Here is a 23,383-nt window from a genome sequence, read left to right on the forward strand (position 1 = left end):
CTCTGTGTGTTTAACATAGACAAGCCTATAACGTCTTTGTTCAGTTTCTGTGTGACTGAAATTAGCCATATTTTGTAGACCTAATGATGAAGCCTGATCCTCCATGCGCACTTTAATTTACATTCTTGAATCATGTATGCCCATGCATATTTTAGCCCATGTGGACTAAAATAAATTGGCATAGAAAAAGAGAGTTTTGTCTTGTGAGGTCATTACAGGCTACGGAAGGCCTAGGTCTATGTTTCATTTGACAAGCTATTTCATAGTATATCACACTTTGATCCTTTGTCTGCCTGCTCATCCCTGTGTCCAAAGCTATTCTTTTCTTATTATTTTTTGTATTATTTATTTGTTCTATATAGGTTATTGGGCAATTTGTTAAAAGTAACTAAAAAGTAGTGTAATAAGTAATACATTTCTCTGTGTAGACATATATATATATATTTGGCCTTTTATTGGCTTTATTGACAGAACAGCTGAAGATATGACAGGAAACAGGATGTAGGAGATAGTAGGAGTGACGCTCGGCAAAGGGCCCCAGGCCAGGACTCAAACCCAAGGCCGCTGCAGCGAGGACAAAGCCTCTGAACGTGGGATGCCCGCTCTACCAACTGATATTTAACATAATATTTTGATGTCATTTCCAACACTGATTATAACTGTTTGCCTTGTTTGCCCACCTTCCTCCAGGTGGTGATCATCATGTCGGTAAGGCTGTGGCTGATGGGAGGATCCATGCCTCTCTTCTCTGAACAGGACAACCCCGCCTCTTTCTCACCTCACATGCTTACTAGGTTAGTGTCACACACGCATACAGTGGTGGTGAGAATTGTGAAGAAAAAAAAACTAAGATAAATTCTCTACTAAGAATAATAATTTGTATTTTGAATGTGGAGATGATTGGGTTATAAAGGGCTCTCATGACTTCAGAAGTAAGTAGTACAAAGTAGTACTCCTGCCAAAAGTATCTTTTGTAGCCTCCTGTTCTATAGGACCTGATGTGGTTCACACATGCGACCTGACCACATATCATCTCTGAGCTGCTGCTCCACCTCGACCCTCCACTCTGCGTACAGCTGAGGGACTGGTGTTTGGCAGCGTGTACTTAGCAAGCATGATTTTAAATAGTGCTTTTAGGAATCATATCTTTAGGGGTACAACCTTCAAATTTAATTTAATCTTTTACTCTTTAGAGGTGGTGCCCCTGAAACAGGCCCTGACCAGTTTGGTGCTCTAGGCAAGACTTTAGGCAGTTCACCTCTTGACCCCCCACAGAGGGCAGGTAAAATTTGCAGTTTGCTTAACGCATCAAGCACCTCCTCAAAAAGCTGCTGACATGGCTTTACACTCAACTCAAATGTATATCTAAGAGGTAACATCATAAATTTTACCTCCGAATCTGACTACAAAAGGTGACCAAGTTTAAACTGACACTTGTCTGGTTGACAGAAAAATGTGTTAACATTGAGTTTGGCAGGAGATTGCAATTTGGCCCTCATCAGTGCAACAGTCTATCATCTATCATTAGCACAGCGGCAGTGAAAAATAGCTCTCCTCTCCCTCGGCCACCTGGGAAATTTATAGCAGATTCTCATATCCTTTGCTCCTTCTGTCCTTCTCACCTTCATTTTCTCCTCTCATTATTTCTGCTCCCTGATGTCTGGCTGAGTCTCCATTATTCCCTTATAACCTTTCTGTCTGTCAGTGTATCCTCACTCAATCCTTCCTGCTCTTGTCTTAGCCATTTGACACTGTGGGCAGGTAGAAATCAAAAAAACATTTTGAAGGTAATTATGACTTTAGGTCTCAGCTTCCTCCAGGGTTTGCTCTGTTCAACCTGATGACCAACCAGTGTGCTTCTTCTGGGCCAAATAATGTAAGACAGTACAATTGCTTATCCTAGCTATTCAGATGGTTAAGAGAAGCTTTGTTTGGTCAAAAATGAATAATCAGGTTTCAGTAGGAGGCATCACATCCCAACATGTCCAAAGAGTTAAGCTGTGAGAATGAAACAGGGACCGAACTCACACAAACCACAAAATTAGACAGCAAAGCAGATCCAGATCCAGCTGTTAGAGTTTCTTCAGAGATCAGCCTTTCATAAAATTAAGCGATCATTCAGCGAAATTGTTTGCCATCTACTTGAGCAGCTGAAATAATGCAGTAATGATGAGTACTTAATGCAAAAGAAATCTGATCTTTATTTTAAGCCATGAATGGAGTTCATCACTAAGTTTAGGCCTGAACTATATTCACTATAACTTCAATCATGTAAATGTTTGAGCTAATTACACCTAAACCATCACATTACTTGCACTATAAGAAATGATACTAGTGCGTCTCTCTAACTTTAACTTGATTGATTTCTGAAATCTTTTGACGATTATTAGTTCTGTTATTATAAAGAATATATATAGATAATGGCATTTTTGGCACAAATTCACCAAATTTCTCTACAACTGTTAAAGCCAACTGACAGCTGATCCAGCTGTGATCAGCTGCAACCTTCATTAGAAACATGCTGCAGAGGAAAGGACATCTCATATGTCTTAATACACATTTCTTCATATCCTCTCTCCTCCTGTGGTTTCCTCATGTTCCTCCACAAAACTTCAGTAGGAGGGACTAAGATGCAAGGAAAGGATGCGAGTGAGACGAACATGGATGCGATTTAAGTGAAATGGGACGTACCCAGAGAGGCATGTTTTGTCCCCTCTACAGGAGTATCAGAGGTGTTATCCACTGATCCAGTCTGAGAGTGGACTGACTCTTTCATGCAAATGAGAAGCTCATGAGTGATGCATGTGTTTCTGTCTTTACACAGTTACAGTTTGTTCTGCTTTGTGATGTCCAGTTGACAATTTCTGACAAACATCTCTGTTGGATCAAGCAGGTGTTTTGTTGAATAAAATATACTGAGGGCTATCAGTGTGTAGATCTTGTAACTGACTTTTGCCTTCAGGTTATTTTTTTGATTCAGCACCTATAGAAGTTTTCTGGATGTGCAGAGTGTATACCTGGATCTTTTTCTCATGCTCATGTGCTACCTGACAATGCCAATGTCCATGTGTGAGCATGTGTCACAGGGGTGCTGCACAGAGTGTGTGTGTGTGTGTGTGTGTGTGTGTGTGTGTGTGTGTGTGTGTGTGTGTGTGTGTGTGTGTGTGTGTGTGTGCGTGTGTGTGTGTGTGTGTAATAGTTTGTGGTTAGAGGGCCTTGCAAAATATGGAAAAGGGAATTGAATTTATGGCCCAGACCCATCAGATGATGGCAGGTGGTGAACATTCTGTTGCATGCTAAACAGCCTGTCAGCACCACCTTGGAGGGCTGCCTTATCTGTGTGTGTGTGTGTGTGTGTGTGTGTGTGTGTGTGTGTGTGTGTGTGTGTGTGTGAGCTGAAGACAACCTCTGCAAGTCCTCTACAAGTCTGTGTATGCCTATTGACCTCAGCCTGTGTTTATTTCAGACTCTGTCTCCTGTGTCTCACTCTAGCCGTCAATCTCCTTAACAGCCAATTGGAGCAGAAGTCAGGGGAACAAAGGGAGACAGTAGAGGGAGGAAGAGGGAGGAGCAGTGCTAGCTCCTTTCTGTCTTCCTGACATGTTTTCATTGTCATGTTCAGAGGGGATTTGCCCTGTGTCGCCCTGCTCTCAAGCTGTCAGCAAATGGCTTCACAGCCACATCAAGCCTCTGACTCTTCCGTTATATCACCCTGAGGAAATCAATACCTAACCTGTGGTTGGTTTTCACAGCCTGTTCACAATCCAGTCCAGCACAGCCTCTGTCAGAATCGATGAGGACTTTAGCTCAGCATCTTTTGTGTTGTAACCTTGTTTTGCTTCAGTCAGAGGGGAGACTCGACCATGAGTAAATAAAAAAAATGGTTACATGCCAAAAAAAAGTACCAATCGGCCAGAAAACGTTGATAAGAATATTAGCTTGCTAATGTAAACTCAGAGGGTCATTAATGGCTTGAACACAGTACACGACTTTCTGTCTTGTTCTGCTGGCGTCATGGTTCTCACACTACATGACTACAAGATCACACATGTGAAACGTTACATGGGAATACACAGGCCAAAAAGTTTCAGGTTGTTTGTGTGTGATTTGCAATGACAATAGGAGGAGAGGATGGATTATCATAGAAAGAAAACATACTCGTATTGTGGTTCAGCAAGGAGCCATGGTCACACATGCTGGTTAGACAGGGTTCAGAGAGCTACTGCAGGAGACAGCAGTGGAGTGGAGGCTCTGCTCTCATTGACTGTAGCTATTACATGGCTTTCTGACTTGTCTGCAACTCAGAGACTCTAAGGACAGGCTCATGGACCAGGAGCCTGGATGGACACACCCCTGCTATTTTACTGTCCATGACTACATATTTTGTCTGTGTCATGCTTTTTGCCTGTTCTCATGAAGACAATTGATACTTCATGATGCCAGAGGAGAGTGCAATATGCCAGTGCATGATGGACTAAAAGTAACAGAGACCATAATAGTTTTCCCCTGGTCTGAAAGATGGTCAGAGATGCGGCAAGTCTTTCATTCCTAAAGTTTGCTGCCGCCCTGTGTTCATGTGGTAACGTATGCTCCAACCTGTACAGTAAAATGCATTTCTTCTACAGTATGGCACATTCAATCCACAATCCATTTCTTCTCACTTCGTCCAGCGGTCCACAGAGGAGTAAGTGGTGTGTTACCACTATATTTTTCATGGCAAGAGGAAGGATGCTGGCCATATTCAAGAATCCATCTTTATTGTTGTGGACAACACAAGTGTGGACGTGGTCTTAACTCAGACTAGTTCAACATTGCAGGAGGAGGTGGGTAGTAAAATATTCACATTGCTCCTCGGTAATCTTCATTCTGGACAGCAAGTAAGCAGAGTAAAGTTATGTGAAAATGGAATTGTTGGCTGGATTATGTTTGGGGCAATGTTTAAATGAAGTGTTTCTTTTAATCAGTTCCACCAGAGTCACAGGAAAGTAGTCTGGATGGATGTGGCATACAGAGCACAGCACCTTGACACTGGAGTCCAGGGTTCACATGAAATGTAATGATCATGCTTTGTCTCAGCTCACTGTGGACTTGATGTGTACTAAACCAGACCGTGATCTTCCCTAAACTTTAAACAGGAACTGAGAGTGCCAAATGTCACCATAAAAAAAAAAAGTAATAATGTTGTAGTCAGTAGTGGTGGATATTGTATTATATTCTACATTTTGGCAGAAAGCAATATGCTAATTAACAACATTTTCATATTATGTTAGTAATATAGTTATAGTAGTAGTAGTACTAATTATAGTAGTATACATTCTCATTCAATTCAATCAGAAGTTAAATCTTTGAAAAATATCCATGAATGTCAGAATGTCTCAGTGTTTGCTTTGTCCTTCTTTTGCTTTAATGACAGCAGACAGCTGCAGGGACTGACAAGTTAGTGTAAAACCTGCCGACTATTGTCCCAGCATGATCTGACAGAGTTCCACAAAGCTTTTGTGAGTGCTTGGCATTTTCAGGGTCCGTGCCCCCATAGTGTTGGCACTATGGCTAGCTGTGCACTCAGAAGCAGAGAGAAAAAATGCTGTGCATGATTTTTGTCTTGTCTATGGCAACAATATCTTAACAAACACAGCTGTATGATCAATTTGAAGCACTCTGAGTGAAGTCAGGTGACAGTGGGGGACAGTCCAGGAAGACTTCAATATTTGTGTCAAAGTTTTGAAGTGTGTTTGGGCTCATTATCCCTCTGCAGGATGAATCCTTCACCACAGAGATCAAACCACAGGGTGGAGCATGTCTCTGAAGAATGAAGTGGTGCTTCTCCTTGGTGTCAACCGGACTCAGGCTCTTAGCAGTACACTTTGTGACTTGGCATACACTTATTTGATTGGGCTCTGAATGTCTGCTTGGACAGTTACTCCCAATCATTAATTTAAACTTGGACAACCAGCTGTTCACTTCATCCTCAGATTAACTACTCAAAACTTAAGTATAGAGACAAGGGGATCATTACAATGATCAAATTATTAATGAAGGCAGATTAAGTTTGACAATTGATAATGTTGCTGTATGATTAGAATTTTTCTGTCCCCTATTCCTTACCTCCACCGTTTCACGTCCATCTTTTCTTAACATTGTCACCTGTGTCTGCTCCCTCTCCCCAGGATTCTGACGTATTCTTACCTGCTGTCCTTCAATGCCTGTCTGCTCCTCGCTCCCATCGTGCTGTGTTATGACTGGCAGGTTGGAAGTATTCCCCTGGTTGAGTCGCTGAGTGATGTGCGCAACATGGCCACTGTGCTGCTGGCTGTGGTGATGGTCACTCTGTGCCTGCACTGTATCTTCTCACTGCAGGTAAGTGCAAGAATTTACAGATAGCATAGCATTCACAGATTCTGCCCTCATTACCTCCATCACTGATTGGATGGAAGGTGTGAACTAACATTTGATATATGGAGCCCTCTGGAACTCCTCAAGTATTTCAGCAAGAAGCCTACACTCAGGGCTGTAGTAAATTGTAATGTGATGGATTATTCATAAATAGGTGAGTAGCCCTGTTCCATTTTAAATAGCTGGTTAAACTGACTTCATGTGCGTTCACCTCACTGTGATCTCAGGAAGTAATTTGCTTTCCAGCATGCCCCTTCCTGCCCTCTCCCCCAAATTCACATAGTGATTGACATGCTCGTTACAACTTCAGGGCAACTCCAGAGCCACATTGGATTCTATCTTAACTTCTGTGATGGAGGAGGGGTGAGGTTGCACTTTAAACCAAGCTCCATTTTGGTCTACAACAGTCAGTTGGAAACACATACAATATAGAATGAGCTCTGCAGAAAGGAAGTCCTTGACCTGCTGGATGTCAGACAATTATACACTTACACACACACACGCACACGCACGCTTGCACACACACACCATAATAAGTTAAAAAAAATAAGGACCAGTGAACAATCTTCCCTCAGTGTACATATACCCTGTCTGAACCCCCACAGAGGCCTGAAAGAGTCCAGATTACTGGTCAAGGTATAGAAAGCGTGCTTTATTTTCAGATGAGCCGCCATCAAACCCTTGAGACTTTGCAGTACATCAGTCCAGCCTTGAGTGTTTTCCCCACAACAGGCCTTAAGCTTTTCTTCTACCTCTTTCTCCCTTCAACCTCAGTCTGTCCATCCTCCCCCAAAGCCTCTGCCTGCTCCCCCTGATCCTCCTTGTCTCCTGTTGCACACTGCCCGCTCACCACTCCTTCTCTCACTACTGGCCTCTGACTCTGTCCGGCTCCATCAGAAGACTGACCTGCAGCAGTACTGTCCTCAGTCACTGTTGTATCTTTCTCCCTCCCAGGGCAGGCAATCTGCTTATGATCGATTTCCCCACACTCAAAACACTGCAAGCTCTTGGACCTTGCATACACAGTATAAGCACTTTCACTATGTTTAACATAGAAGCTGATATAGCGTGTCTGCCATGGAGATTTAAGATACATCAACACATGTCCTATCAAAGATAACACACATTTCAGTCTTAAATATTAACAATCATCTGTGCAACAGAGGAGCCATTAAGGCAATCACATGATCAAATAACACGTGAATTAAGATTAATTAATTACACAAAAATTAACGTATTAAAAAAATTAACGCATTTTAATCACAGTTATTTTACCGATGACACTGGAGCACAATTATTTAAGGAGTTAAAAAGCCGCCGACACTGATCACTGCCCATGGATCTATAACGTTTTAATGTAGCCTGAACGCAGCTCAAACCGACCCAGTGCCTCAGCACTGCGACCAAGCTTTGATAAACATGCCAGGTCCGCGCCGGTTTACAGTAACCTCCCGTAGGTTAGCCGGTCGCTACTGGAGCTTAATTTAAAAAATAAATAAATAAAAAGCGCTTGTCGCAGTGGAGCTGAGAACAGCGGAGTTTCCTCTGCTGCAGCTGAACAGCTGACATGTGGTCAAGACGTAGGCAGCCTACAGACCTGTCACTGTCTCACGGTGCAAGACTTCAACCTCTCTGTCTTCAGACTGTCCTGACCTGTCCCTGAACATCACACAGGGAAAACATAGAGCTGCCTGTGCTTTATTAATGTTTACATCAGGCTGAGTTCAACAAATCAGTTTATGCTACTGTGATTTAAGTAGTTAAATACAGTAATCATCATAGTGTAGTGGCAGGAAAGACCATTTACCAAATAACGTGTTACTTCATCTTTCTTTATCTTTCATTGTAATGTGCTCTAAAAATAAACTAACAAACAAGTGTAGAGTCCTGTATAAGTAATGTTCAGCTGTTCTCAGGAAAATCGCATCTTATCAGGTAATCGTTAATCAACCGATAAGGTCCATCAACTATCGATTAATCAATTAATCGATAATTTGCATCCCTAGTCTGTTGGTCTTGGTTAAGTACCACCTTGAAAAATAAAACAATGTTTTGTTGCTTAAGCTTAGGTGTTCAGTCATTATTCAATGGTATACTAAAATCCATATGAAAAAAAATGCTTTTCACTGTTCTCAGGTCAGATATTTATATGCAATTAAAAATGCAATTAATTTTGATTAATTAATTACAAAGCCTCTAATTAATTAGATACATTTTTATAATCAAGTCCCGGCCCTATTAATTTCTTTTTCTATAGAGCCCATATCTGATGTCCATCATAATGCCCACAGTCTCTGCTTTCACTTCCTCCATATTATCCCATGGCTCTGTTTATTTGAATAAACAGCACTTTAATTGGCTGAGTCAGCAGCCCCTTGCTGGGTTCAGTGCATTGGCTCATTAACAGTAATGAGAACGAAGGAGTGTGAACTACTGATTAGTGTTTCAACGGCCTCATCAGCAGCTATTGAGTACATCTGTGACTGGAAAGGACCTACAGTGATATTAGAGACACATTCACTTAAACACTTTGAGCCACTAATACAATCCCTGAATACTATAGAGAAGAACACACACACACGGCTAGCTGCTGATATGATCTGACACAGGTGTTACCATAAACATTATGAACATCTGCAAACATTAACAGAGAGCTACTGATAGCTTCACAGACTGTGTGACAGTCCCTGATATTGGTTGAGTCTTTGTGCAGGTTGGTTATAGTAACCTTCTTCCCTGTCTCTCTTTCGGAGGTTACCAGAGGAGGATAGCATGCTGGACCTACTAATGATTGTTTGTCCTCATCAAGGGATTAAAAAAATACCAGTCAATTCATCACTCTCATTACTGTGTGTTTTTTAAGCTGGGGGACAATACCAAACCAAAGTGAAAGTGAAACTTAACGCTGCACAGTGAGATGTCTGTTTACATCCACTGTAGCTTCAGTCTGATCACCAGTTTATGTAATAGGCAAGATGTTAGGCTGTGTTTCTCCCAAAAATGTACTCAGTTTCAAATTTGTGGCACGGGGCTTGACAATTATTATTATTATTATTATTATTATTATTATTATTATTATTATTATTATTATTATTATTATTATTATTGTAAGTCGCTTTGGACAGAAGTGTCTGCTAAATTTCCTAAATGTAAATGTAATGTTGTTTCTTTACTTTAATAATTACTTTCTTTCTATCTTTTCCTCGATTTCTGTCTCCATTTGTATATGACTTTGTTCATTTGCTCATCCATTCATCATATTTGATGCTTGAAACACTGCAACTGGATGGATATCATATAATTAGCTACAGTATATTCCATAGCAAGATGACATATATGTTACTCAGTGATGCAGTGGAAGGGTTAATTGTTTTATAGGAAAAAAATGTTGATTTACTTATTAAAGACACAAATGAAGAGGGCTCCTGCTACAGTGGTAAGCAGGCTAATCAAGGCAGTGCCAAGGTTATTAAACTCCTTTCAACAGGGAATAAATGTATATCTCAGTGGGGAAAATCATTCTCTAGCAGACTTTCATGGTATTAGCCTTGTTAACAGGTTACTTGGTTAAAAGCAAATCCACTCACCTTGAAATGATTTTAATTTTTACATATGCATGCTGACTGTAACCACTGCAGCTGTCCACGGAGCCAAATGTGTGGCTAACACATCAACTCAATTCATGGTTAATTCATGGTTACCATCCTTGCCTGGCATCAGACTACTAGCTCCCTCCATCTCCATTCACCTCTCTGTTCCTCTTGATGTCATTAAATCTTTCCATTTTATCAGCCTTTTGATCCTCTGCCCCTCTATGATTTATTTCCTTAATTTTTCTGTCTTTCTTTCTTTCCATTAATCACCTTAGCATTCCTCCGTGTCATCCAGTAACTTGTGATCCAATTAACAGATGTGTCAGTCTTGTCGGGGTTACTGGCTTGTACAGCTGTAACTCGTCTACAGGCAGACTCTTTGCATTCACCTGAATCATTTCAAACTTACAGTGCATAAAATTAAAATAGTTATGTCACTGGCATTTTGGTTGTTCGACATAAGTCAATGAGAGACCGACCAACAAAGTGTAAAACCTAAAGACACAACTTAAATTCACCCAAAAAATGACCTCTAGAAATGTCAGGACTTTTTTAGCCTTTAATCTGTCTTCCAGCACATGATCATATACACACATCAGAGAGAGATGAGTGTTTATAAGAGAAAGAGAGTAAAGGTGGTGCAGAGTTCTGTCTTGCTACAAAATATCACTGTGATGCATCAGTTGTGGTGCACTATCAGTTTCTAATCTTGTAGTCTGAATATGTTGACATTTAGACAGCAGAACATCTGTAAATTTTCTCCTGACATGAGGGTTGCATCCACTTTTCAAAATTGAGTGAGTCAAGTTTTCTGCAACCATGTAATGGGCTTTGCTTAGAAGGTGAAGGAGCAGTGCTTCAGTCTCAGGAAAACTGTGTTCCATTTCAGAGGAAAGTGTCTTCAAAGTCCTTTTTTCCCAAACAAAACAGGTCAACATGGCTCCAGAGGGTCATTGCATTATGGCAGCAAAATGCAGTCTCTTTGCCTGTGTTTCCAGATGATAGAACATGTGTGTCCTTTGACACCTCCTCCACCCTCATCCTAAACACAGACAGCCCACAAGGCTGTGTGATGACCCAATGCTCCTCTCACTTTTCACACATGACTGCACCCCCATCTACACTTCCAACTCCATAATAAAATTTGCTGATGACACAATGAGGAGACAGCATACAGGCTTGAGGTGAACTGTCTTGCGAGGTGGTGTGAGGACAACAACCTGGTCCCTAACACATGACAAAGGAGCTGATGATTGACTTCAGAAGAATTAAAGGATGGAGCTCTCTCACCTCCCAGCTTGTCAAAAAGTCCCAACACAAGCTATAACGGGCTAGGCTCCCACAAAAACTGTTTACAGGAATAAACAGTCAACTTTTACACGAGTACCATCTATATTGTCCTGACCAACTGCACAACAGTGTGGTATGCCAGCTGCAAAGCTGCTGAACACAAAGACCTGCACTGTGTGGTTAAAGCCTCCCAGCGCATCATTGGAGCGGTGCTTCCTACACTTGATGCTACCAGGCTGAGGAAAAAAGCCAACAGCATCTGTAAGAACTGTACATGCCCTGGACACTCTCTATTCGAACCTCTGCCTTCAGGCTGACTGTTCAGGACAATTAACTCCACCAGAAACAGACTGAAAAATAGCTTCTACACAAGACCTTCATGTGACCTTCTGCTGTGACCTTCATCCACTCCCCATAACGAACAAACCCACCCACAGAAACTGCAGCGGCAGCTGACATACTTACATTGTCTTGTTCCACCACTGTTCTTCACATTTAGTGAGAGTTAAAACTGCTACCTCTTTTATTCTTATCCTATTTTTCTTTTCCTTTTCTTTTCTCTATATATGCAAATGTATTTTTACTATATATTTTATTTGGTATATTTTCCTTTATTACTTTGCACTATTTGTTTCTACTGACCTGGGGAGAAAGCTACTCACAATTTCATCGTACATGTGTTTGGTGATAATAAAGGAATATTGTTGTCTATTCTATTCTATATGATCCTTCACCATGCATAAAACAATTGCCACTGATTTGTTAAAATTTGTCAGTTTTGGAAAAAATGGAACTGGAAATCCTTAAAACATTAACACAATTATGTTTTTTGAAGCCACAAAACAAATTGAAGGAGATATTAAACAAAAAATATACACATCAATATGATATTGAAGAGTTTTGTGATAAATTCCTGATGAATGATCAGACTGATCTGAGATGTGAAATTTACTGTACAAATAGCTGATCAAGGCATTAAAAGGACATGTATTTCTAATGTGGGGATTAAGTTATGGAATGACGCAAGTACAGATTAAAAAATGTGGAATTCACTTCTGGATTTTAAAAGAATGACTCGTGAAGCTATTTTTGTGGGTTACAAGATTAAATGTCTTTTATGTTGTTGTTTTCATTCACATTTCTGCAGCATAGCTTAAAGACTGTTTGGTCATGACATGGACTGTTGATCTTGTTTGTACTGTCTATATGGTTTATATTTATTGTATTTTGTGTGATAACTGAATAGGAAAATTACTTCCCACACAGTATTTGTGTGTGTGTGTGTGTGTGTGTGTGTGTGTGTGTGTGTGTGTGTGTGTGTGTGTGTGTGTGTGTGTGTTGAAGTTGATGATGATTAAATAGGATTAAACAGGATTTTTTCTAACATGATGGAAAAAAAGTTTTGTTTTATAAGTCAAAAGTCTATCTCTCTGTGTCTGTTTATCTGTCTCTCTGTTTATCTGTCTGTCTGTTTATCTGTCTGTCTGTCTTTCTCTCTTTGTATGAGTGGCTATGGAGTAAATGAGTGAGCTGACTGAGAACCTTCATGAAAATGATTTGGTCAGTGGTTGGTGGGGATCTGTTGGAGGTGTTCTAGAACAGTTTGTGTGCAGGACAGTTGACATTGAGCTGTAGGAATGCAGTCATCGCTTTGTTGCCGAAGAAAGGAGATCCACAGGATCTGAAGAACTGGAGGCTGGTCTCTCTGCTGTGGGGAGACAATAAGATCCTCTCTAAAATTATGGCTTCCAAAGAGGTGATCAGAGAGGTGATGAGTGAGGTCATCCATGTTGACTGCACCAACTGTGTGCCTTGCAGGTTGATAAGTGATGATAGCACTTTTATTTGACATATTTTGGATGTCTCTGGCTCATTGGGTATACATTCTGGTCTTGCAGGAAAAGGCATTTGAGCAGGTTGAACATCAGCATCTATGGCAAATGCTAAAAGCTTTTGGGTTCAGCCCAGGATTCACTGCTAAGATCCAGGTATTGCATCGTGAATTGCGAGTATACAAAAAGTAAATGGTGGTTTGGATGCACCTTTTGTTGTCCAGAGGGGGACAAGGTGGGGATGCACTCTTTTCAGGATGTTGTTTTACCTCGCCATTGAACCTCTGCTACACAAACTCAGGAAAAAACTCTCAGCTGTCTGCTTTCCAGGGTGCACGTCAGCTGTTAAATTATCAGCATATGCAGATGACATTGTGATTATACTCAATAAACAGTGTGATATTAATATTCTAAAAGAAAATGTATTTTTTTAAGAACATCTGTCTGATAAAATTAACTGAAAAAGAGTGAAGCTGCACTGGTGGTGAAAACGTCTTTAAATAACTTGCTTCCACCAGAATGGCTCACTAGGGGGATCCCTGGCTTGTGTGGATCCCCCCTCAAAGTTGCTTGCTGTCCTGGTAGGACTTGGAATTAACTGCACTGGATACCTCATTCCATTCTGTTTCTTCCAAAGGATGAAGAAGGACATGGACTTATACAATTACCCAGTGGAGGTGTTTCTTTCCGCCTCCATTTTATTCAGAGAAAGCTGTTGGGCCCTAAAGACTTGGTGTGGAGACCACTAGCACACACCACAGTTTGGTGGTCTGGGACTGCAGTACTCATTGTTCCCGATGGATTTACAAACTTTGATGCTTCAGACTGTTCAGACTTCAGACTGCCACCTTTCTACCCTGGGGTCTTCACAGTATGTAAAACCTTGGTGCAGGAGAGAAAGGAGCAATGTGACTCCTTCTACCGGTTTGTTGAGGAAGCTGATGGTGCATGGAGTACATCTCCTAACCCCCCCGGGCAGGGTCAGCAGTGACAGAAATGTTCTGCTGTTTGGGTTTTCTAATTCATTGATCTGTTGTGGACATTGTTTGATCTGACTTGAACAATGCAGCTGCTCTAGCAGTGAGCCTGGGAATGTTATTAGTGAGGGTCATTATCCAGCTGCTTGGACACTGGAAACGCTGTCTGTCTCCTGTTAAAGGACTACTGTAACAGTGTGATGGTGCCTAATGCTGATGATCTTTTACCTTGTTTAGGTGTTCATCACAGCTTTGATAACTGTGCTGGTTCTTTTCTGGATGGAAACAGTTTTTCTCTGTTGAACCTAGAAGAGGTAAAATGTTAAGCTCTGTAGAGAATGTGTGTCTCTTAACAAAAATAAACTACATGATCATGTTGACACACATGGCGAGGTTACCTGCACCTGGGAGGTGATGTCCAACCTGCCTGGAGGGGTTTATACAGGCCCATGGTAACAAAATAGGCAGCTGTCTTACAGTGGAGGCTCTTAGAAGGTGTAGAAGCAGTAAATGCTTTTCTGTCCGTTATTAACAGAGGTGTGAGTGATACATGTCCTTTCTGTCCTGATAAAGAAACTGTTTTCCACAGTGATTCAGAGAGTGTGTGTCTGCTGCCATTGTTCATGTTTTTGGAGAGCTTATTCAGAAACATGGGGAAGATTTTCTCAAAACAAATGTTGATAATTGGTTTTAAATACAAAAGTCAGGCAAACACAATAGTCAGTTTATACATTTTACATTGGGACAACATCCTGTATGCACAAGGATGTCAGATGTTCAAAGTTCTCTCTCTCTCCCTCTCTCTCTCTCCCTCTCTCTCCCTCTCTCTCTGCAGAGACAGGAGAGCAGGGAGGTGGTGGTGGGAATGTTGTTCCTGGTGTTTCCATTTATTCCTGCCAGTAACCTTTTCTTCAGGGTGGGATTTGTTGTGGCCGAGAGGGTTCTGTACATGCCAAGGTAAGTCAAGTAAATATGTACATGTAGCTGTTTTTATATTTGTATTGTGTGTGACTTCTGCTAATGCTAATCGCTCTATTGTAATATCCCAAGACTGCTGTGACAAACAAATTTCCCCATCTGCGGGACATTAAAGGATTTCTGATTCTGATTCTGATTCTGATTAAATGCTTAACGATTTTTTCACGATTTTTTTTGGACTATATCATCTGGTTTTATCAAAAAACTGCAGCCTCAGTGATTTGGTTATAACACTTATTAACACATATTGCGATTTGGATGATATGATATTCTGGGTGAATGTGCATTTCTCTTGTCACCTCTGACTTTGTTTTAGTGATTTCTCCATTTTTTCAGCTTTCATCGTTTGAAATGTTCTTTTGATGAACAGTGTTGTTACTTATAGGCCCAGGTAGCAATAAACCAGGGTTTTCCTTTGTATTCAATATACACAATGAGAATTAAAATAAAGAAAAAAAAATCATGAAAACCTAATCTTTATGATCCCAGCATGTCACTGGCTCAGCTATACAGGATTTATCATCTCTAATGATATTAACTTTTTCAGTAAATACTGACATTAGGAATTTTAAAGATGCAATGATGTAAAAGCTTCTTTCCCTCTCCATCTCACCTGAAGTCCTCCATTACAGACTAAATTGGCATCTCTCAGAGAATTTCTTTTTTCTCATTTTCCCTCTTACTCGGATTCCATGGGGAGTTTGTCCAGTTTCAGATTTGTGATGCGTGCAAATGATCCCCATGAATCGTGAGAGCCTTAGGGTCCTTGATTAGGCTTAGCAGGCCCATGGGGTCTGCACATAAACATTTACACAAATACTGATACAGTGAGTCATCCCTTGGGGCAGGGTAAATCAGCTGGAAGCAGATGCCTCAGGGGTTAGAGCTCAGACATGAGGCAGCCTTTCATCCAGGTGGTTTGTGCATAGGAGGCCTTGCTATAATAGATTTTAAGTGTTACATGCAATACATATATATATATATATATACATACATATGTGTATGTATATATGTGCCAAAAGTATTCACTCACCCAACCAAATATTTGAAATCAGGTGTTCCAATCACTTCCATGGCCACAGGTGTATAAAAGCAAGCATGTAGGCATGCAGACTGTTTCTACAAACATTTGTGAAAGAATGTGTCGCTCTCAGGAGCTCAGTGAATTCCAGCGTGGTACTGTGATAGGATGCCACCTGTGGAACCAGCCCAGTCGTGAAATTTCCTCACTCCTAAATATTCCACAGTCAACTGTCAGTGGTGTTAAAACAAAGTGGAAGCGACTGGGAACGACCGCAGCTCAGCCACAAAATGGTAGGCCACAAAAAATGAGAGAGCATGTGCAAGTGCAATGCAAAGTGTCGGATGCAGTGGTGTAAAGCACGCTGCCACTGGACTGTAGAGCAGCGGAGACGTGTTCTCTGGAGTGACGAATCATGCTTCTCCATCTGGCAATCTGATGGACGAGTCTGGGTTTGGTGGTTGCCAGGAGAACGGTACTTGTCTGACTGCATTGTGCCAAGTGTAAAGTTTGGTAGAGGGGGATTATGGTGTTGGGTTGTTCTTCAGGAGCTGGGCTTGGCTCCTTAGTTCCAGTGAAAGGAGCTCTGAATGCTTCAGTGTACCAAGAGATGTTGGACAATTCCATGCTCCAACTTTGTGGGAACAGTTTGGGGATGGTCCTTCCTGCTCCAACATCACTGCATCAGTACACAAAGCAAGGTCCATAAAGACATGATGACAGAGTGTGGTGTGGATGAACTTAACTGGCCACAGTGTCCTGACCTCAACCTGATAGAGCACCTTTGGGATGAATTAGAGTGGAGACTGAGAGCCAGGCCTTCCTGTCCAACATCAGCTTGTGACCTCACAAATATGCTTCTGGAAGAATGGTCAAAAATTCCCATAAACACTCCTAAACCTTGTGGAAAGCCTTCAGAAGAGTTGAAGCTGTTATAGCTGCGAAGGGACCGACGTCATATTAAAACCTATGGTTTAAGAATGGTATGGTATGTCACTTAAATTCATATGCGAGTCAAGGCAGGTGAGCCAATACTTTTGGCAATATAGTGTGTAGAAGCACACACACACAAACACGTACATAACATACATATATACACACAAACATACATACATACATGTACAGCTCTGGAAAAATTTGGAGACCACTGCCATTCCATTCCAGTGTGTGTTGAATTCCAACACAAGCACCCCCCCATTCTACTTAATGAGGTACTGATTAGGTGATCACCTCAACCAAATCATATTTAATGAGTATAAAAACAACTGCTGTGGTCATCAATATCCTCTTGCAACAGGACCACCTGGATGGCAAAGGTGCTAGTAGCGACTGATAAACCTGTAATATGAACATGGCTAATAATTATTTCTGTATTGACTTGCCCCTAAAGCTGATGTGGATCTTGACGTTGTGTATTAGATATATATCTATATATCTATATCTATATCTATATCTATATATATATATAGATATAGATATAGATATAGATATATATAGATATATAGATATAGATATAGATATAGATATAGATATAGACATAGATAGATAGATAGATAGATAGATAGATAGATAGATAGATAGATAGATATAGTTATAATATAGTATTAGTATTATATATTAAAATTAGTATTTATTATATAGTATATAATTATTGTTATACATATTTTTATTATTATTTTTATTTTTTGCTTACAAGACACTATCTGTACTATAACAAGAAATGTCTCTCTGTGTGGTGCACTTGTCTGTCATACGCCAAAAGAAAAACCAATAAAAACTTGAATTACAAAAAAAAACTACTGACCTTGCCAAGAGAGTTGAAAAGAAAGGTTTTGAGTGAGGTAATGAAGTGTTCAGTTCTGGCTTTACTGGCAGTGAGCGTCAGGTTGCTTCCATCCTTCCATCCAATTGTTAAGACGGTGGTTAATCAGAACAAGGTCAAGCGGCAGACATTGGGAACAACAAAGCTACAGACCAGCAGAGGGCGAAAATGACTCTCCACTGACAAGGATGACCATCAGCTCATTCGAATGTCAAAGCATCTGTAGTATGACATCAGGTGACCTACAAAAAAATGCAAAATGCATGAAAGCTGTGGTGGCAATCAGGGTTATACCACCAAATACTGATTTCTAAACTCTTCCTAAGTTAAACCATTAGTATTGTGTTGTTTATAAATGAGTATGAACTCTTTTTTTGAGCTCTGAAAACACTGCATTTTTTTATTTTGACCATATGTAATTTTCTGCAAATAAATCAGGACTACGTTTACTTTTTGATTTAATGACTCCCACCAGAGTATTTCTGGGAGTCTAACATCATCCTCTAGAGGCAGTACATTTACTGTACAGGTTACAGTTTGACCATGAATAAAGTCTGCAGCTCCTCAATACATTACAAGAATTTCTGTTTGACAAGTCCATTTCGCCAGTTAAACAGCAGATAATCTGGGTGCAAAGTGTTGCACATGGTGTGTAGGTGATGTATTTACACTTGATTTAGTCATGGGTGTGATTTGGGCAGAACATAAATCAAACCAATCAGAGTGTCGTCTTTCATTCCCTTTAAGAGCCAGGTGTGCCAGGACCTGCAGCATATTTAATGCAAAACTCCCACCAAAATGCAACCTAGGGTCTTTTTGTCAATGTACCCGAGTCAAACCCCTATTGAAACTGATTTTAACCCAAAAATGAAAATATGGAAAATCTTAAAAGTGGCACTTTTGTTGTAATAATGCTTTTAAACTAAAGTGTAAAGCTATGCTGGTCAGCCATGAGACAGTAAAGACAGAAGTCTGTACTGCACAAACTGCACAACTCAGAGCAGAGGAACTCTTTCAGTGGAGGCAGAAACACAGTTTATAGTTGACTGCTTTTGTGTTTCAATGGAGAGTGTGATGCTAATTATTTAACAGTGCATCCTTAAGTTTTCTACACTGCTTATCTGCAGTCGACCACAACTCTTTTCTGAACCTACCACTTTTCTCAATCACAAACTTTGCTCAAGGGCTAGTTAAATTTTTGCTCAGAACTCCTTTCATATTTGTCTGATCACACAGTTGATCTGTACTAAGCAGCCTAAAACAATATTTCCACTCTGGCATTAACTTCTTATGTCCATTTTTTTCAAAACATTCCTGACACTCCTTTTTAACTCAAAGCTTACAATTTGCTTTTACTGTTTTTCAGGGTTCATGTAAGGTTCAGAATTCATTTAATTATCATCCTACAACAAAGGATTGTATAATGAAACCTAAGTTTTAGTTACTTTATGCTCCACGAGAAAAGCTATTTTTCATGGTGGAGTGTTGAAGACGAGTTCAGGAGTCAGTCTGAAGAATGAAGCTGCTCTGTAGTCTGGTGGTTTGGCAGCAGATACTTTTGTATCTGTTTCGGTTGCTCCTCTGAAAGTTACTGTGAGTTTGGCCCCAGAATTGAGCCGTCTTACATTTCCGAGCCTATTCTGTGTTTTTCTAACTACGGTGGTGATGACAGAGACAGGTTCTCAGTGATGTTGATTCTTGATGTTGGTCTTTGCCAACACATCCAATATTTAGTTGTAGAGTGTTATACCGTAGCCCAGAGGATTTCGTTTTTCAATCAGCTTCACGGGTGAGATTACGCTGAATGCTGAGCATAAGTCAACAAAGAGCATCCTTATGTATGTGGTTGGACATGTCTGCATAATCTCAGGCTTGCTGCCATCCATATGCTGAATCATGTTGAAATTTAAATCGTCCCGTCTCATATATACCTCGGAATTTAGCTAGGCTATCACTTCAAAACAGTTTATGAAGCAACTGGCACATAAACTAAACATAAAATTGGGAATCTAATTTAAAGCATGCTTGATTCTGGAGGACAGAAATGTGATTGCACAGTCAGCCTTCATGTCTGTGTTGAACTATGGAGATATCCTTTATTCTCATGCTGTTTGCTCCACCTTAAAACAACTTGAAGCTATTTATCCTGTTGTTTTGCGCTTCATTACAAGAAATAAATATAAATATTGTAATTACATGACAAAGTAGGTCTCTTCCTCACTAGCAACAAGACTGTGTTGAGGGCTGAGTTGACACAGTATGTCTTTGAGTTCTATTCAAACTGGCAAATCCTTCCATCTCTTGCTCTGACAGTTGCTATTTATGTGTACCTCACAAAAACTCACAAGCTCCGAAGTGTTTCTGTGCTACTATGACAACAGGCAACTGAGAGCTGTTCTTTCATTAGCCTCAGCATGACTGCAAATTTCAAAAGGCTCTTAATATAAATCGGATGCATGTTGCTTTTTCTTTGTGTGTGTGTGTGTGTGTGTGTGTGTTTTAAATCTCTTCATGGTGAAAATTAATGGGTATGATTAATGATAATGATTAATTCCACTTTATTCAACGCTTTGTTATAGCAGACAGATCTAACCGGGGGACACTTACAGTACAAGTTACAGAAAACTGACTAACCCGCCTCTGTTAGATAGACAGCCTGATAATTAGCATTAGCTCCTGCCACTGCCTGAGAATTATTATTACAAGGTAGCAGCAGGTTTTTAAACCGTGATGGTAAAATTTAAATTTAAAGTCTTCAATAGTTTTCTGACAGGGCTGCCTCTTTCTTTGATTAGCTGATTTGTTTTCTAATGTAAGATATTTTACCACCTTGCTGAACATTTTCTTTGCTTATTTTATTCAGTCCTTCCAGATTAAAAGAAAGTGTCTCGCTTTACCTAATTTTAATTCATAGAAAATCAGAAATGTTGCCAGCTTACCATCTTTAGCACAATCACTCCCCGGCTTCTGACTTGACTGTCCTGTATAGTATGACAAATGAGTTCATCTTTTAATGACCTTTGTCTTGAAAATTAATGACCTTACTGTCCCTACAGTGCTGACCATTGGGAATGAACATACCAGAGTCTTTTTTCTCCATTGAACCTAAACACAAGAGCCAAAGAAAGTTTCCATTTCTTAAAGGGATATTCCGGTGTAAATTTAATCCATGGTCTAACACACCGTGACACATATAAGAATTGTTATAACTTTGATTGCTTCCCCACAATGAGCAAGCTGCCACAGGAGAGTGGCGAGAACTCAGCTAATCAAAAATGGGCAAAGAGGTGGAGCGTGGTCAGAGCTGAGGTCAGCCTGGTTAGTTTACAAACTAAAAAAAAATTCTCCAAAAGGCACTGGAATAGACAGCTGGCAGCTAGCTGTCACTCAAAGTGGACCCCCCCCACTTATGAATAACTTGTCATTGAATCATTTAAACAGCTGAGTAGTCGTTGTCATGAATGGCAGTATTAGCTATGGAGATCAGAGCTCTATTTTGGACCAGGCTGTTAACATGTTTATTCCTGCTGTAAAGTTAGACGTTTTGACATTGGCTCATATGGAGAATAACTCACTATTGGAGCAAGCCTCAAGTGGCTGTTCAAGAAATTAAAGTTTTTGGTACTTCTGCTGTGGCAGAATTTTTCAGCCCTGTAGGTTGCAGCTTGCCCCATACTAATGTTTCCAATGTGAGTTCAGTGTCACTGTTCTGCTTGCTATGTGATAAGCAGTAAGCTGCCAGGTTTCACATCTTTCCTCCTTCAATGTTTAACTTTGTCCTACTGTACAAATCAGCCAGCACTCTTTAGGCAGCGGACCGACATCTCCATTCCTCCCTCGTCTCTCCCACTGTCTGTCTCCCACCTGGATGGAAACGGTGCAAAAGCGTGGAAGTCATTAAAAACTTTTCTTACCTAAAGCCAATCTGGCACACACAAATAGACACACTTCGGCACAGAGTGTGTATGTGTGTGCGTGCAAGACAATGATTGCAAACACAACAGAGGACATAAACAAGTTGTTTTATAATGTGATCCAAGTCAAAGGATTTGAAGGAAGTGGTGGAGATGTTTTATAGGAAGCCACAGCAACCACCAAAGGTGAAAATATAAGCACCCATGGGACCTGAGGAGGAGATTTGGGTGAAATACCCCATCAAGAAGCATTAGGTATGCATAATCCTCCACTTTGTTTGCCCCCTCTGTCTTTCCTTCCTCCATACTCCCCACCTCCTCTCCTCTTCTAGTATGGGCTATTGTATCCTGGTAGCTCATGGCCTGGGTCGGCTGTGTTCGGTGGTTGGCCGGTGGGGCACCACAGTCCTCAGTGTCTCCATGCTGCTGCTGCTCCTGCTCTTCTCCTGGAAGACCGTCCACCAGAACCATGTCTGGCTCTCGAGGGAGGCCCTCTTCCGGTAAACAGAGGGAGAGAGAGATTCATTGTGGCTTCTGTCGTAGTTCACCACCACCAGTATGACTGTGTGTGAATGAATGGAACCTGGAACCCTGTGAGGCACGTTGAGTACCTAGAAAAGCACCATTCAAATCCAATCCATTATTATTATTATTATTATTATTATTATTATTATTATTATTATCATTATTATTATTCAGAGAGCAAATGCTTGTCTTCATCCTTACAGTTTCAGCTGTTAGCAGTGTGTTAGATCCTACAATAAAACCAGGACAATCACAACACAATAACTGTAATTGTGATTTAACAGTATGCGATTGTTAGTTAGAGAATTCGCTCACATTTGCGCTCAGCTCAAAAAGCTCAAAATTTGAATTTTTTTAAGTGACATAACTCAAATGCTGCTGTTGGTGGAAAAATTCAGTCATTATCCTTCCACCCATGCTGATGGAAAGTCAGGTGAAGTTTTGTAGGCCATAATACATTTCTGGAGCTTCACAGCAAACTAAGTAGGAAAACAATGTTTGAAAAAAGTCACATATTTCAATGAGCTGATGAAAAAAACAAAACACGGTAGAAGCACAAACTGCTCTTTTTCTAATCTGTACTATTTGTTGCTCCTCCACTGTAGTGGCTGTGATCAATCACTTCACTGGTTACTGGCTTGACCTTTTTGAGAGCGGTCTGGAAAACAAGTGACATGAAGCAGAATTGGTTCAGTATTGTTCTTAAATTTACTGAAGTACACAGGAATGCATACAAACAGGAACGTATACTTATACAAGACTTGCATTAAGAAAGAAGCACATGGAAACAAGACAAATTTATAAAATGTCAACATTGATGAGAAAACAGATCAGGTGACGAAACAGAACGTTTTTGTTTCAAAAATGAGTCAAGGTCTGATAAAAGGCTATGTGGCTATGTTCAGGGTGTGGTGGTAATGGAATGACAGAGAAAAACATTTCACAACACTAGGTCACTGCCACTGTAACTGACTAGTAGTGGTGATGTTAGAATCACTCCCCCTCCCCTGCAGATAAAATCTAGTCTCAGTGGGTGCT

At 40.5% G+C, this 23,383-nt stretch overlaps 1 protein-coding gene across 2 annotated transcripts in view; it reads left to right on the forward strand.

Annotated features, from left to right (window-relative positions):
- The window catches only part of tmtc1 (transmembrane O-mannosyltransferase targeting cadherins 1), a 181,158-nt gene that overhangs the window by 103,746 nt on the left and 54,029 nt on the right, over window positions 1–23,383 (forward strand). For both annotated transcript variants that reach the window (XM_037122112.1, XM_037122113.1), the window contains exons 6-9: window positions 691–794; window positions 6,168–6,357; window positions 14,921–15,042; window positions 22,153–22,320. In XM_037122112.1, coding sequence (XP_036978007.1) covers window positions 691–794; window positions 6,168–6,357; window positions 14,921–15,042; window positions 22,153–22,320 — 584 coding nt within the window. The remainder of the gene's footprint in view (window positions 1–690; window positions 795–6,167; window positions 6,358–14,920; window positions 15,043–22,152; window positions 22,321–23,383) is intronic.

Source organism: Acanthopagrus latus, chromosome 14 (genome assembly GCF_904848185.1).
Source record: "Acanthopagrus latus isolate v.2019 chromosome 14, fAcaLat1.1, whole genome shotgun sequence".
NCBI classification, from domain to species: domain Eukaryota; kingdom Metazoa; phylum Chordata; class Actinopteri; order Spariformes; family Sparidae; genus Acanthopagrus; species Acanthopagrus latus.